At 40.9% G+C, this 13,628-nt stretch overlaps 1 protein-coding gene across 1 annotated transcript in view; it reads right to left on the reverse strand.

Moving 5' to 3' along the window:
- The window catches only part of LOC132075810 (von Willebrand factor D and EGF domain-containing protein-like), a 172,621-nt gene that overhangs the window by 31,459 nt on the left and 127,534 nt on the right, over nt 1-13,628 (reverse strand). The window contains exon 21 of the mRNA XM_059476517.1: nt 4,552-5,397. Within this exon, the coding sequence (XP_059332500.1) occupies nt 4,552-5,397 (846 nt within the window). The remainder of the gene's footprint in view (nt 1-4,551; nt 5,398-13,628) is intronic.

Here is a 13,628-nt window from a genome sequence, read left to right on the forward strand (position 1 = left end):
AAGGAGATTCAGGAAGGAGCAGAGCACAGAATGCCAGACTTCTTTATGGCCTGTACCAATGGCAAACTCCATCTTAAATACCATGGGCAGGGCTGAGCTCTCAGCTCAGAAAAGCTACAGTGAAGGTGGGAAAGATGCAGAAAAAGATGGAAGGATAAATAAAAAAAAGTTATAGAAGAGCCTTTGTACAGAGAATAAGTGAATAATGAGGTCTTTCAGAAAAATATGACTTTAGGGTAGAAAACTGTGAAATCAGACTTGACCTAAAAAGGGTGAACAGGATAAAGTTCCAAGGCATCACCTTGGTGTTTTGGAGCATGTGATCCATAATTTCTGAGAAGATATTCCAGAGAGTATCCCTATATCTTTCCCACATATTGCCAGACAAATGCAGTTGGCAGCTGTTGGAGAAAGGGAAAGGACTTCTGGTTTGATGGTAGATCTTTTTGGGTGTAAAATGTCAAAACAATTAATGTGAGCTACCCAATTTTTTTCACATTTCGTGCGGCTGTGCATGGTGAAGTCATAATGCTTTCCCAACTACTCCATCTCATAATAACTACTCCTGTTATCAAAATTATGAAAAGTGGTTTTGTAATGTCAAGGCAATGCTGTGTTTTTAATTCCTGAGCAGAAAACATCACTCCCACTGTTCTAGACTTCCCATTGTTCTAGACTTCCCCTGCTCCTTGAAAATGCTGTACAAAGCCAATTAAATAATTCAGATTTTTGCTGACTTCACCCTCTTAAGAATATTTTTCTAAAGTATTCTAACTTTATCTTTGACAGGAATGCTGAGGCTCTTTTGTGACTACTGAAATACCAGAAGGACTCCTTAATGGTCAACCTAATCCAAAATGGTTTTAAATAATTGTCTGTACTCTATGAAATGGGGCCTGACTTTTTAATTGTATAGTTTAAGTGATCAGAAAATCCCTATCAAAGGAGCTTGGAGTCAGGGAAACAAAAGAAGAAAAGATGACAAGAAATTTGGTTTAAATCCTTATGTTTCATCCGTTTTCAGGTCCAGGTCTCTCAGAAAGAAGCCCAACAATGATACCCAGAGCAGAATTTTTCATTCAGATGAATTCTGTTATGAAATGGAAAGGCAGTGTTCCACCTTGGGGCACCTTAAGGAGCTCCAACAGCTGCTCTCAGGCAGTGCCACATGCACAGACCCTGGGGAGTGAGCCGAGCCCAGGGAAATGGCAGCATTTTCCCCTTTTCCTTGCCCAGTTGATGCAGCATCTTTGCAAGTGATGGCCTGTGCAGAGCGGGGAACGGGGGCAGGATGGCAAGGAGCTGCTCTAGGGGGGCGAACAACACTAAAAAATACATCAGAGTGTTAGCCCCAAGTGTTACACATCACTGCAGCACATGTGCCACAGACAAAATGTCAGAAATGCTTTGATATCTGATACCAATCCTGTCTGGGCTCCTTCTGCATCATTACAGTGCTAGCTTTTTATTCAACTGGCACATGGAGCTGAAATGTGTAAAGGTCTCTTTGTGCTCTGCTGCTCCTGCAGTGCTCCTGGGCAGGTGATTTTTGCTGTTCCAAAACCTGATAGAAGGAGACTGTACCAATGCATTGGTTTTTACTGCAGATATCCTTGGAAACAGCACTCAGAGTGAAAATTAGGTATTTAGCAAAACCTCCCTCATCACCCGAGAGATGCTTGGCTGAGCTCACTCCAGAAATGCCAGAGAGCATCTTCTGCTGGAGAAAATGTGGGAGAATCCAGTGGACTACAGCAGGCCTCTCCTCCCCTACTTATTTTTCATTTTTGACTGTCTCCAAAACACTGCTCTGAAATGAAGATTTTAAAGCCCTGTTGCGCTGTGAAGTCTGAATATTAGGCTACTACAAAAAGGTCCTATTTCCTTTGTGCAGGAAGGGAAAGAGCTGCAGAGCCTTGGGGCACTGTTTCATCTCCCCTCACCTGCAGAGTACATGGCTGCTGATAGAAGGAAAATAATCTGTAATCTTTATAATAATAATAATATTCTTTATAGTAATAATATTACACCAAAGCAGGAGGAGCAAAAGCAGGGTTCTGCTTCTGACAGGCAACACAGATGTCAGCAGTGGTGGAGTGATCCAAATGGAAATTGCTGAAATAGTCTGAAAATGTCTCAGTTTGGATATCTGAATATGAGCCAAACACACTGACATTTAGCTGTGTTTGTCCAACAGAAGGTAGGAGGTTACACCTGATGGTCCCCAGGGCTCTCTTCCATCCTGTGGTCCTGAGATTGTGTCACCCCCAGTGCAGGGTGACAAAACAGAGGGAGAGGATTTCCAACTGAGCTGTGACAGGCAGGCTGAGGGGCTTGTCCAGAGGGATAATTATATTAAAGATATAAAATTTTATGTATAAAAATATAAAATATCTTTATCTATTAAATATATTAAATGTATATAATGTATACATTATATAAATGTGTATATACATAATGTATATGTATATGTATATATATATTTTATAAATGGTATAAATGTGTATATATATATAGCATTTTATATTAAAGATATAAAATATGTTATTAAATACTTTAGGGAAGAAATTAGTTTTCAGAATGCTGCTTATGTTTATTTCCTATGAGTCCTCCAAGCCTGGTTTTGAATCTGCACATTTGGAAAGAAATAAATTGTATTCTATCACAGCATACATACCACTTGGTGAAGTACTTCTTATTTTAGATTATTTTCAGACATTCTTATTAAACAAAGGTCATATCCCCTCAAGATCCAAAGGCATTAAAACTTGCTATCAGCAGGCTGGCTCTTTTATCTTGTTGAATTTTGATATGAAATAAGATGGTGACAACTATCAATAGTGTCTGAGTCTCTTGACATTTTGCTGGCTTACCAAGGATGTTGTGTTGAAGCCTGGAGACTTTGCAAGTGTTGCTCTCATCCAAGCTTTGATTTTTCGCCCAGTATTTGTGCCTCCTGTTCCCAGAGGGCACGGCTGTCTCGAGGGGAGTTGGTGCAGTGTGGGCACCCCAAGGTGCTGATAGCTGAGGCTGTGACAGGCCTTAATCCAAGAAATTGCCCTCATTTTTCAGCCTTTCAGTTTGTCATGATGGATCACCTTCATCTGACATGGGAAGGGACATCCACGGCGGGAGGTACAATGGGTGCTGTTCACAGCACTGGCTCTGCTCCAGGGTGCAGGTGTGCAGGGGGCTCCGGGTGGGGAAGAGAAGGGAAGGGACAGGATGATTATTGAGTCAGGTGTCATGGACACTGACAAGAGACAAAAAAGGATATTTGTGCATGGTGTCATCGAGCCCCAAGATGCAGAATGATGTTGGTAATAAAGTATTTCATCCTAAGGACTCTCCAGGGAGATTTTCAGTAATAGCAGTAACTGAAGGAAGCATCTCACAAGCAAAAGGCAGAGAGAGATTTACATTTTAAGGTAGATTTATGTTTTAAGTAGTAATCTGATGTGTCTGCTAAACACGCAGCAGCCTTATGTCCAGACTGTAAATATTCATATGGACATGGGATGGGTTTTTGAGGAGAGGCCTTCCTGTGGCCTGACTTGCTTTGAGATTCCCAGTATCAGAACCTGTTTGGTGCTTTTCCATCTCTAGGTATAAACCAGAAGTTAAAGACAAACTCCTTTGTGCCAAGTAACTCTAAATGCTTTAGGAGGGGCGTTTCAGAAATGTGCAAATAGGCAAAAAAATGAAGTGCTCAACATTACAAAAACCTTTTTTTGTACATTTTGTACTATATCTCCAATAGTGCTCTGTTGTAGTTGCAGCAGTGCTGGGGGCTTCACTCCCCCACAAAACCTGGTTTACAGCAAGGTCCTTCCCTTAGTACATCATGGCTGAGATGCCCCTGCTCTGTGCATGAGGAATGAGACACCAGAAAAGAAAGAGGGGAATGAATGTTACAAATACTTTTGCTTTGTGTGGTGGAAGGCCAGTTAAGATATCAACTTATCAGAGGGATGCCAGCAAAAGGTGTGATTAATGATAGCAAAGCCAGGGAATTCATTGCTTCAACAAAGTACATAATCCTATGGGTTTATGGAGGGATTCTCAGGTGTCTAATAAATAACTCAATATACTGTGAAAACCCTTCTGGTGCTATACATTTCAGATGACAAGTTCAGTTTCACATTTGAGATATTAGATAGATATTTACAGGTAATTTTTAAGATATTAGAAAAATTAGTTTTTCCTGGAATGTGTTGTATGGAGAAGTAGAATCAATTTTTCTCTTTCTCACAGAAACTTTATATGGTTTTGAATGCCATGACTTTAGTAGAATGAATCTGGCATTAAGCAAGATCACAATCTGTCCCTGGTTTTAATAGATTAGATGGTATCAAATAAACAGATCATTTTTGTAAGCAGAAAGAGCTGTTTCAAAGGTATAGTTTTTATTTATTATTTTGAGATATAATTGGTTTTGCAAACAGAATGGCCCCAAAAATCTCCAAATTTATAATAAAAATTAATTTTTACTTTGGAGAATTATTAGACCTGGAGTTATTAGAGCATTTAAAAGAGACTTTTCTCCCTTACCTTCACATGTAATTCCATCACCACTGTATCCAGGGGGACAAGGACCACACTGAAGCTCTCCATCCTCAGCTGGCTGGCACTGCACACCCGTGAAACAGGGCAGCTCAGCACACACTGCCCCACTGCTGCTTTTGGGCAGCCCCACAGCCCCCCTTGCTCTGCTGAAGCCCCTCCTGGCTGCTGAGGGGTGTGCTGGGAGCCTTGCTCCAGGAGCAGAGCCTGCACCCCGGGATGGAGCAGCCAGGGAGGGGCCCAGCCATTGGGGAGGCACAGGGCGATGCGCGGCCATGGGAGATGCTCTGGGCTGCTCTGTTGGGAAACCCTGGGGTGCTTTGTTCCTCAGGACTGAGACTCCACTGGGCCGTTTCTTGGGAGGATAACCATGCCTGGAATGGGTCTGTGAGCCTGCAGGGAATGAGCCTGGATTGGTGTTGGGATGAGGAGGAACAGTCCGTGCTGTCGTTTCTTTGTGCTGCTGAAAATGGACAGGGGGGTGGGAGGTCACACCGACAGCTGGGGCTATGGGCTCTGGCTCCTCATGCAGAAGGGGTGTGAGATCACTTCTTTTCTCAAGGAAAGGTTGTTTCTCAGGTGCTGTGAACTCCATATCAGGCTGTTTTTCTGGTGATGTCTGAGCTTGGGAAGTCTCCCCTTCCATTGTAAGGGATGGAGTGTGAATGGCTGAAGGGTTTCTTTCCAAAAGGAATGTAATATCTTGTCTTGGGATTTGGGGTTGGGAAAGAAGAGAAAATGTATTTCTTGGTGTCTTAGATACATCTTGGTGAGAGTCTCCAACATCATTATTTCTTCCAGGAGAGTCCATGTGGGTTTGGAATGATCTTGAAACTAGGGCAGAAGGAAGATATATATTAGCTAAATTTGCTGGTCTAGAGTTGAAAGGGACCACAGTGAACTTTTGAGTTTTGAACAAACAACAGAACATCAATTCTAGAAATAAAAGAGTTAATTATCAGATATTACAGGAAGGTTTATGCCCACTGATTTAGCAATTATGTGGAGCTGTCTGCTATAGGTGACACCAGCACTGATGCACAGGGAACTGCAATGATGACACTCGAAGGGTGGCATTCATGAACCCGATGAAATATATTTTTGGTAGCAAGTCTCAGGGAAGGTCAGGCATTATTTGAGTAGCAGCACTGGGCTGATAGGCAGGGGTTAAATTGCAGCTAAGCAAAATCTTGCAGTGCTGCTTTACTAATTTTGGCTTGCACTAGTCTGTGAGGTTTTGGTACTGTGCACCTTCTTTGTGGTGAATCTTCCAGTTCTTGACCTCCTGAGCCAGGATTTGCTTCTTATTACCTGCCTGTGCTGGGAAATGCTCTGAGGGCATAACTCAGAGTCTGCATTCCAGCTCTTAGAGTCAAGGAGACAGAACACCACAGCTTGGCACAGATGGATTCTGGATGTGGAGAAACACACATTGTCAACATGGCCCTCGCCAAGAGCGTGCCCTGGAGAGGCTCCAGTGCCATCACACCAGTGGGTGACTCTGGAACGCTTCTGCAGCCCTTCTGATGGCAAAGGGAAGTTTTAGGGGAGCTTTTAAAGGAGACAAATGGAAGAGCTTTGCTGGTGCTGTGCACAGCTCCCTGCAGACGTCGGGGGCGGCGTGCGAGGTTTGTTACTGTCCCCCACTTGTCCCAGAGCCAGCCACCTTTTCAGCTGTGTAAGGAGGGATGATAGATGGGCAGAGGGGACTCTGTGAAGGGCCTTGAAAGTGGAGACGATGAGCTTGAATCAATACTTTCAGGAAGATTAATGGCCATCTGCTGACGCTAATGAATGGAAGAGGCTATTTTTAACCGGTTCTGGCACGCTCACTCTGTAGGATATGGAATATATTGGATCCTGAACAACAACCCTCGCTTGGTTCTGGGGTTAACCCCATGCAGGATGCACCTCTTTCTTTAAATATAAATATTAATCACTTTCTAAAATCTCCCATTGATGGAGATCTTAACCATATTTAGCAAGGAATGCTTGGCAAGGGTCAGATGAAAGTTAGGGCATTGACTGGACCAAAACAAATCCTGGCAGACAAAGCAGTGTTTATTTGGCTGATAAATAGTGTCATTCTGCTGTCAGCTGATGAGTTTCTATTGCCCTGAAGCACAATGTTTTGGAGATTTACAATGGTGCTGGATCGAGCTGTGGCCATCAGCAGGTAAATATGTGTATTTAGTGGAGCAGAAGGCAAATACATGGATTTCAGTATCCCAAGTAAGGCTGGTGAATGATGAGGGGACACACAGTGGGAGAACAAAGATGATGAAGCAGGAGGACATCAGCAAAAAGAGCATGTGAAGATAGGAGAAGTCAAAGGATTTTTGAAAATGAATGAATGAGAGAAAGATGAAAGAAGTATCTCCACAGAAAATTATCGGTAATAGATGATCATTATAGCCCTTAGAAAATTTAATTCAGGGACAAGAAATCAACAGGAATGACAGGGAAGGGCTGAATGACCTCTCTGACAAATTTCCAAAATGAGCCCTGATTATAGCTTTGAGCTCCTTCCACTGTGTCATAATTAAATGGGTTTTCCTCCCAATTAAATTTGAGTAACTAGTAAGGGGATCAGACTGACTACCTGAGAAAGAGAAATCTTTTATTTCTTTAGCAGATAATAGAGGTGAGATCCCCATCCTTCAAATAAACTTCCTCTTTCCCTGTATGGGGGAGCATATTTTTGGAGTATTTCTGTGATAAGGTAATTTTTACATCTCAAATGCTACCACTGAAGAGTAGTGACACACTTTTGTTGGTCATTCATTATGATATATACTGATAAAGGTCCCTCAGCCACTCTTTAGAGGTGACTAAACTTCATAGGATATTGGTGTCATTCAAGGGTGTTGACCTGAGTGCCCTCTCAGCTTTCATTGCTTCAGATTTTTGCTTGCATTGACAGTGTGCAATTTAGTTCAGGTAAGAACATGATAGATTTTTCCCTGAAATACCTGAAAATTTCTTTCTGCAGCCCTCCAAGAATCTAAATAAGCTTAAACAAAGAAAGCAAACCAAAAGAATGCAGACTCAGTTGTCTGTAGTCAGCAGCTTTCTCAAATTCTGCATTACTTCGATTTATTTTCCTTGCTGTTGATCAATATCTTCCAATGTGTAGCCCATTATCAATGCAAACTGTGAGTGTGTGAATCTGGTTTTCCCTGCTATGCCAGCCTGTGATTGCATATTGGACTGGGTGAAATCACCACAAAAATCCCACAAGGTGAAGTGCTCAAGGTTGTATGGTGGAACAAACTCACATTTTCACTCCATGTCAGTATTTCTGCCCAAGCTAATGGGCAATTGGGCAGCAGTGGAATAAGTGAGTTTATTTTTTACAGAAGTAGATAAGGGACAGAGATGCTGCTGCTCTGCTCCAGCTGGGCATGGCAGGACCTCTGCTCTTATTGATGCTCTGTGAGCAGAGACCATTCCTGTATGGATCAGGTCCCAAAAAGACAGATCCCTCTGCTGTCCCCCCTCTGGGGAGCATTGGAGCAAGGGTGACAGAGAGCAAATTTCTGAGACACACGTTTAACCTCCCTCATCCAGCTGGACAGCAAGACACTTTCCATCCATGTGGTGCAGGGGTCCCCCAGCCTGTGACCCTCCAGCCTCTGGTTCTCCCAGGGTTTCCCACTGGGATTTCACAAATCAGAGCTGTCTCAGCCAGCCCCTGGTTCTCCAGTGCCATCATGGTGTTGCTAAGGCACAGCAAATCTGTAGGATCCACATCATTCCCAAGGGAATAAAAATAACCACTGAGACTGGTGAAAACAGCCATTCACAGAGAAGGCTCTTAAACCCAGGGTGAGACATCAGCATTCTGAAACAGAAAAGAAATCCAATATATTTTTTCTATTCTGAGTTTATGGTTTGTTTGGTTGGAGCTTTGGAGGGTTCTTTTTGGTTTTTTTTTTTTTTTTTTTTTTTTTTTTTTGTTTTTGTTTTGTTTTGTTTTGTTTTGTTTTGTTTTCCCCACATTTACAGTGTTTCAAAAAAAGACCAGATCCAGACTGGAATTAAGAGAAGTCATGTCCCCTTCTGACCCCACCTATTTCTGCTGCCACTGAAGCAGCACACATTCACATTTCTCAGCCTGCCTAGAGCAGGGTGCACCAGGCTGGTTTCCATATTCCTTGGTGCTGTTCCCCCACATCTCTGCTGGTTTTTAGACTTACAAACCTTCACACTGCTCTTCCCAAGCCATGTGCCTTGGAGCCCCATCCTGACCAAAACTGGCAGCTGACACTTCAAACAATTGTCTAAGCTGTCTGCAGATATAAGTATTTATCACCTTTCCATTGCCATGCTTCTCTTTGTAGCTGTTAGAGTTAGAAACTTCCCTTTTGGGTTTTAAATATGAGTGTAATTTTATATTTATGTAATGATTTGAGCATCACCATGTAATCTCAAGTGGTTCTCTCCCTTTTAATTTAATAAAATACCCCAAACCAATCTGATCTTCAGGTGGAGACTGGCTCCTTCTCCTTAAACTCCTCTGGATGTGGCCACCTCTGCCTGTGACTTCAAAGGATTATGGGCACCTTTAATTCTGCTTGAGTTACAGCTCCTTCAGAATTCTGTGAGCATTTTAAGGATTCATTATTAACACAATTCAATAAATTTACAATTTGTGTAGTTTTAGAGCTATTAACATTTAGTAGTACCTGCTGTCCAGCCCATTTCTCATTCAGAAGAATGTTGGCAGAGAAATGCTCTTTTGACATATTACACTGTGTGGGTCATCATTTAAAATTTGAGACATCTACCAGCACATAAATCTTATTTAAAATGTCAAGAGAGAGCAGAAAAATTACACTGGTCTAAGAAGTCTTGTTACTAGAGTGCTAAGGATATTCCCATTTCCCTCTGTATGTTTCCATGTTAATATTTGCTTCTGTATTTACTGAGTGAGAAAAGGGAAACAAGAGCAGCTGGCAATAGGATGCTCCAGGGAAATTCAGTTTTTTCATCAACTCTTAGTTTCCTATTTTATATTATTATGTTCTGGCATTACTTTCTTTTGTACTTAGAGTGTGTTTAATTCCTACATCTCTTGTTTCGCCATCCAGTCATACCCTAATGTCTTCCTGCTCCTAAATATAACATAAATAAATATATATAACATAGTTTTGATTCTCCTTTCCTTCCTCTTAAGCATCCAGAAGCTCCCCACATTAGATGCTGGCTGGAATTCCCAGTCCCCATATCCCTTCTCCAACAATCCCAGAATAAATTCCTCACCAGCTTAGTGAAATACAGCTTCGACCTCCCAAGTTTTACACAGAGTTACTTCCAGGATTTTTTTTTGGTCGCAAAAAAAGCATTTCAAAGGCTCATTGTGATTGGGATATTAGTGTAAATTTAGATAGGAGCCTAATTTTTGACCTAATGATCCTTTACATATTTTTTAATGTAAAAAATTGGAAAGTCAAATGTGGTGTGCCTCGCATCCACACAGCTCAGCACAGAGCAGAGCAGTCACACAACTGTCTCTCCATCTCTACAGGAGTATTCAGTCTTTGTGCTCTCAAACCACCTCTTCTGTGATGGGCAAATTTACTCACTTGATGCTTTAATGATGAAATTAAAAGGTGAACATCTAGTTCACTATCCCTGAGCTCTTTCAGCCTGGTAGAAAATGAGATTGTGTCGCTGATGTTGCTGTCTGGTGAGCAATTTTCTTCCCCTTCACCTACCAAAATCACGAGCAGCAGGGAATGGTTTGTGAACTCTGCATCACTCTGATTATAACAACTCCTCTGCTCTCTGTTTGCCAGCGTGGCTGCAGCTGCACATACAAAATTCCCTAACACCATTCAGAATTTGCAAGGCAAATTTGTCTTGTGCCAATGAAATACAGACTCATTCTGTTTTAACACAACACTTGTGGGGAGGAGAAAACCTGGGATCTTCAGTCAGCTCACCCACTAAACCTTGTTTATGAGACTTTCTGTGTTCAGAGTAAATGATTCCCACAAATGGAAGGGAGTCTTAATTCTGCTATCAAGGAGAGTCTAGACTTCTTCTAGTTCTAGGATCCTTTTCCAGTTCTGGGGTGTTGAAAATCTATGTGAGTATCCAAGAAAATATTACCTGAGTGTGAGGTAGTGAGTTTGCTTATGTCACATTAAAGGTCATTTATAATTTTTGCATCACTGTGCAGTTCATTTGCTTCAAGGTTTTCAGAGCAATATAATTGACATCTCAATTCATTAACTGCTGTCTTTAAAGAAAATGGGGATTCTGAGATGGCTGGCCAGGAAAGAACCAGTTCATGAAGATATAAATGATAATATTGACTGCTTGACAAAGTTTTCAGTTTGATCTAAAATGTGTCAAGGAATACGTAAAGATTATCCCTTTCATACTGAACAAATGCAAAAAACAAATGCAATTATTAGAAAGATTTTGCTAAGGTATAGCTCTTTTTTAATTGGGAATATTTTTTCTATTTGTAAAACTCTTTCAAAAGAAAACACTGTGATTTAGATGTTAAGAAACAAAAAACCTTTCATGACGTTTAAGAGATTGTGGAGATTAATTAAAGAGTAATTATGAAGATTACATGACAGAAAAAACTAAGAAGAACAAAGAGTTGGGGCACTAATAGTGCCTTAGTTTATAGTCATTTAAGCCAGATTTCTCATAGATTTATGTGATCAGCTCCTTTTTTCGCCTCCTGGATAGATAAGAATACTATTAGGCCATGAGTTGGAGTCCTAGTCTCATACTCCAGTCTGAAACTGATAGAACAGCTTTAAATATGAAATTTATCCTAGTGCATTACATTTCCTCCTCTTATGTGGATTTTTTTTCTGTATGTTTTCAATACAAATTTTACCATCCGGGTCACAAGAGACAGGATTTTTAAAATGGTGTAAGAATTACTGATTGCAAAGATATGAACATACTCCCCACACAAGGATTTTTTCCCCTTCTCTACCAACAATTTTCTTTATCAGTATCTTTTTATTTTTTGGATTGCCTATGGAGGTTTATAAACCTGCTATGTTGTTACAAGCAATGTTTTCTCAAACACCTCGTCTACCTTCCAGTTTATTTCAAGGTTTAATTGAAAACTTCCCTTGTGTGAGTTGGAAAAAGCTCAGGATGTTTGAAGGGCTCTCACCCTGGCACAGGAGCCGTGCTCCCCTCTCTGCTTTGTTGCCAGATCTCCTTCCCTGCCCTTTGAATCCCTTGGGTCCAACCCCTTCTCTGCTGCTGCTGCTGCTCTCACAAGGGCTCTTCCTGTGCTTTCCTCTCAATTCCCAGCCAAGAAAACAGGAAGGGAAGGAGAAGTGTGGTTGTGTTTCAAAACACACCCTGGATCTCCCACTTAATCCCCCTGTAGCTGATTTATCACCTTTCCTTTCACCGTTCCCTGTCCATCTCTCAGGTGTGAACTTTTACCCCTCCTCTTTTGTGCTCTGCCTCCTCCAATTATGGGAGCCTGAAGCTGCATTATTTCAGCAGCTACAAAGGTGGTGCTAAGATTGAGTTCATGGAACCAAATTATATTTTCTATTCAAGAATTGACAGTATGTTTTACTTCTCAGAAGTGAGATAGATGGAAAAATTAATAGAAACTGTGTTCTTATCTGATGGTGCCTCGTGGGTCTTCAGGCTCTCTCATGGCATGAACAGGTTGATAGATATATACAAAATAGGCTAAATTAAGGCAGATCATTTCTGAAGCATCCCTGTCTAATACTCTGAAATATCTATGTAGAATCCTTTAGAAGAGTAATAATAGATTATAAAGAAAGTTCATTTCTTCAAAAGAAAAGCCCTAATATTTCTTCAAAGAAAAAAATAGCTGAACTACTTCAAAGTATTTCAGCAAAGAAATAGCAAAGAATAAATTACTGAAATAGTTCTTTTATTCAATTCAAGAAATAAATGGTCTAAAACAATAATTATGTTGTTTTGAGCTGTAAACATATAAAAATTGAGCTATTTTACATATGAAAGCCAAGGCGCAAAGTGAACTATGCCTTACTGGGAACCAGTAATGAATCTATTTAAAAATCATGTAAGCATGCATAAATACTCTCAGTGAATTCATGCTTTTATGGAATTCTTCACAATTTCAACTGATTAGGTTGACAAGTACCTAGACTTTCTTTCCAATTTAGAAATCAAAAGGCAAGGAATTAGAATAAGATTTCAGATGGTGTGGCACAGAAGAACTTAGCTGGTTCTCTTTGAGAAAACAAAGGTTGGACTGGATATCTTTTGAGGTTCCTTCCAACATTGTTATTCTGATTCTCTGAAATTCTAAATCTAACATATTATCAGCATGGGCAGTGATTTTCCCCTCCATCCCAGAGGATCAGTTGCCTTGTGTTGGCTATAGGCTGTTGATGTGTCCCTTCAGGAATGAACCAACCCCATTCATGTGATGTGTAACATTTGGGGCAAAATTCACGTGATTTGGCAGTGAACATCCCCTGGTTCTGCAAGAAAGTCCTGTGAAGTCCTACTATACCTTTATATACCTGTTCAAAACCAGCAAGATGCTCAGGAACTGATCTTAAATGAGTCCTGACCGTGATAAGTCTGTATATTTCACACCTATTTTTATTTAAACCCTGTACTGTGTTGTGTTTTGTGTTATTTCAGAGTCCTTTATCTTCAAATCCTTCTTTGCTTTATCCCTTAGTGGAAAGACTCTTGTGTTGCTTTAATGGGGTCAGGATATTGGTCCAGTCTGAGTTACTTCCAGGTCTAAAGGGGCCTTTAAGTGCCTTTAACAAAACAGCAATCTTGTCAAATTTGTGCAAACAGGGCTGGCTCCCTTTAAAAGCTGTGTGCTATTATGGCTGGATGATTAAATGAGCCTGGATATTCTAAGAGAAGATAATCTTGCTCTGCTCTGTCAATGTAAAAAAAAAAACTACTGAGCCTGTATCCTGTGCAGATTATTTGTTGGAGCCTGAGTTGTTATTATCACTTAAAAGTCATGATGGCCCAGTGATTGCTTAAGCAAAAGGTGGCACATTCTTGGTAGGAGAGAAATGTAATCTGTACTTGATATTCTG

This window comes from Ammospiza nelsoni, chromosome 7, assembly GCF_027579445.1.
Source record: "Ammospiza nelsoni isolate bAmmNel1 chromosome 7, bAmmNel1.pri, whole genome shotgun sequence".
In the NCBI taxonomy this organism is placed as follows: domain Eukaryota; kingdom Metazoa; phylum Chordata; class Aves; order Passeriformes; family Passerellidae; genus Ammospiza; species Ammospiza nelsoni.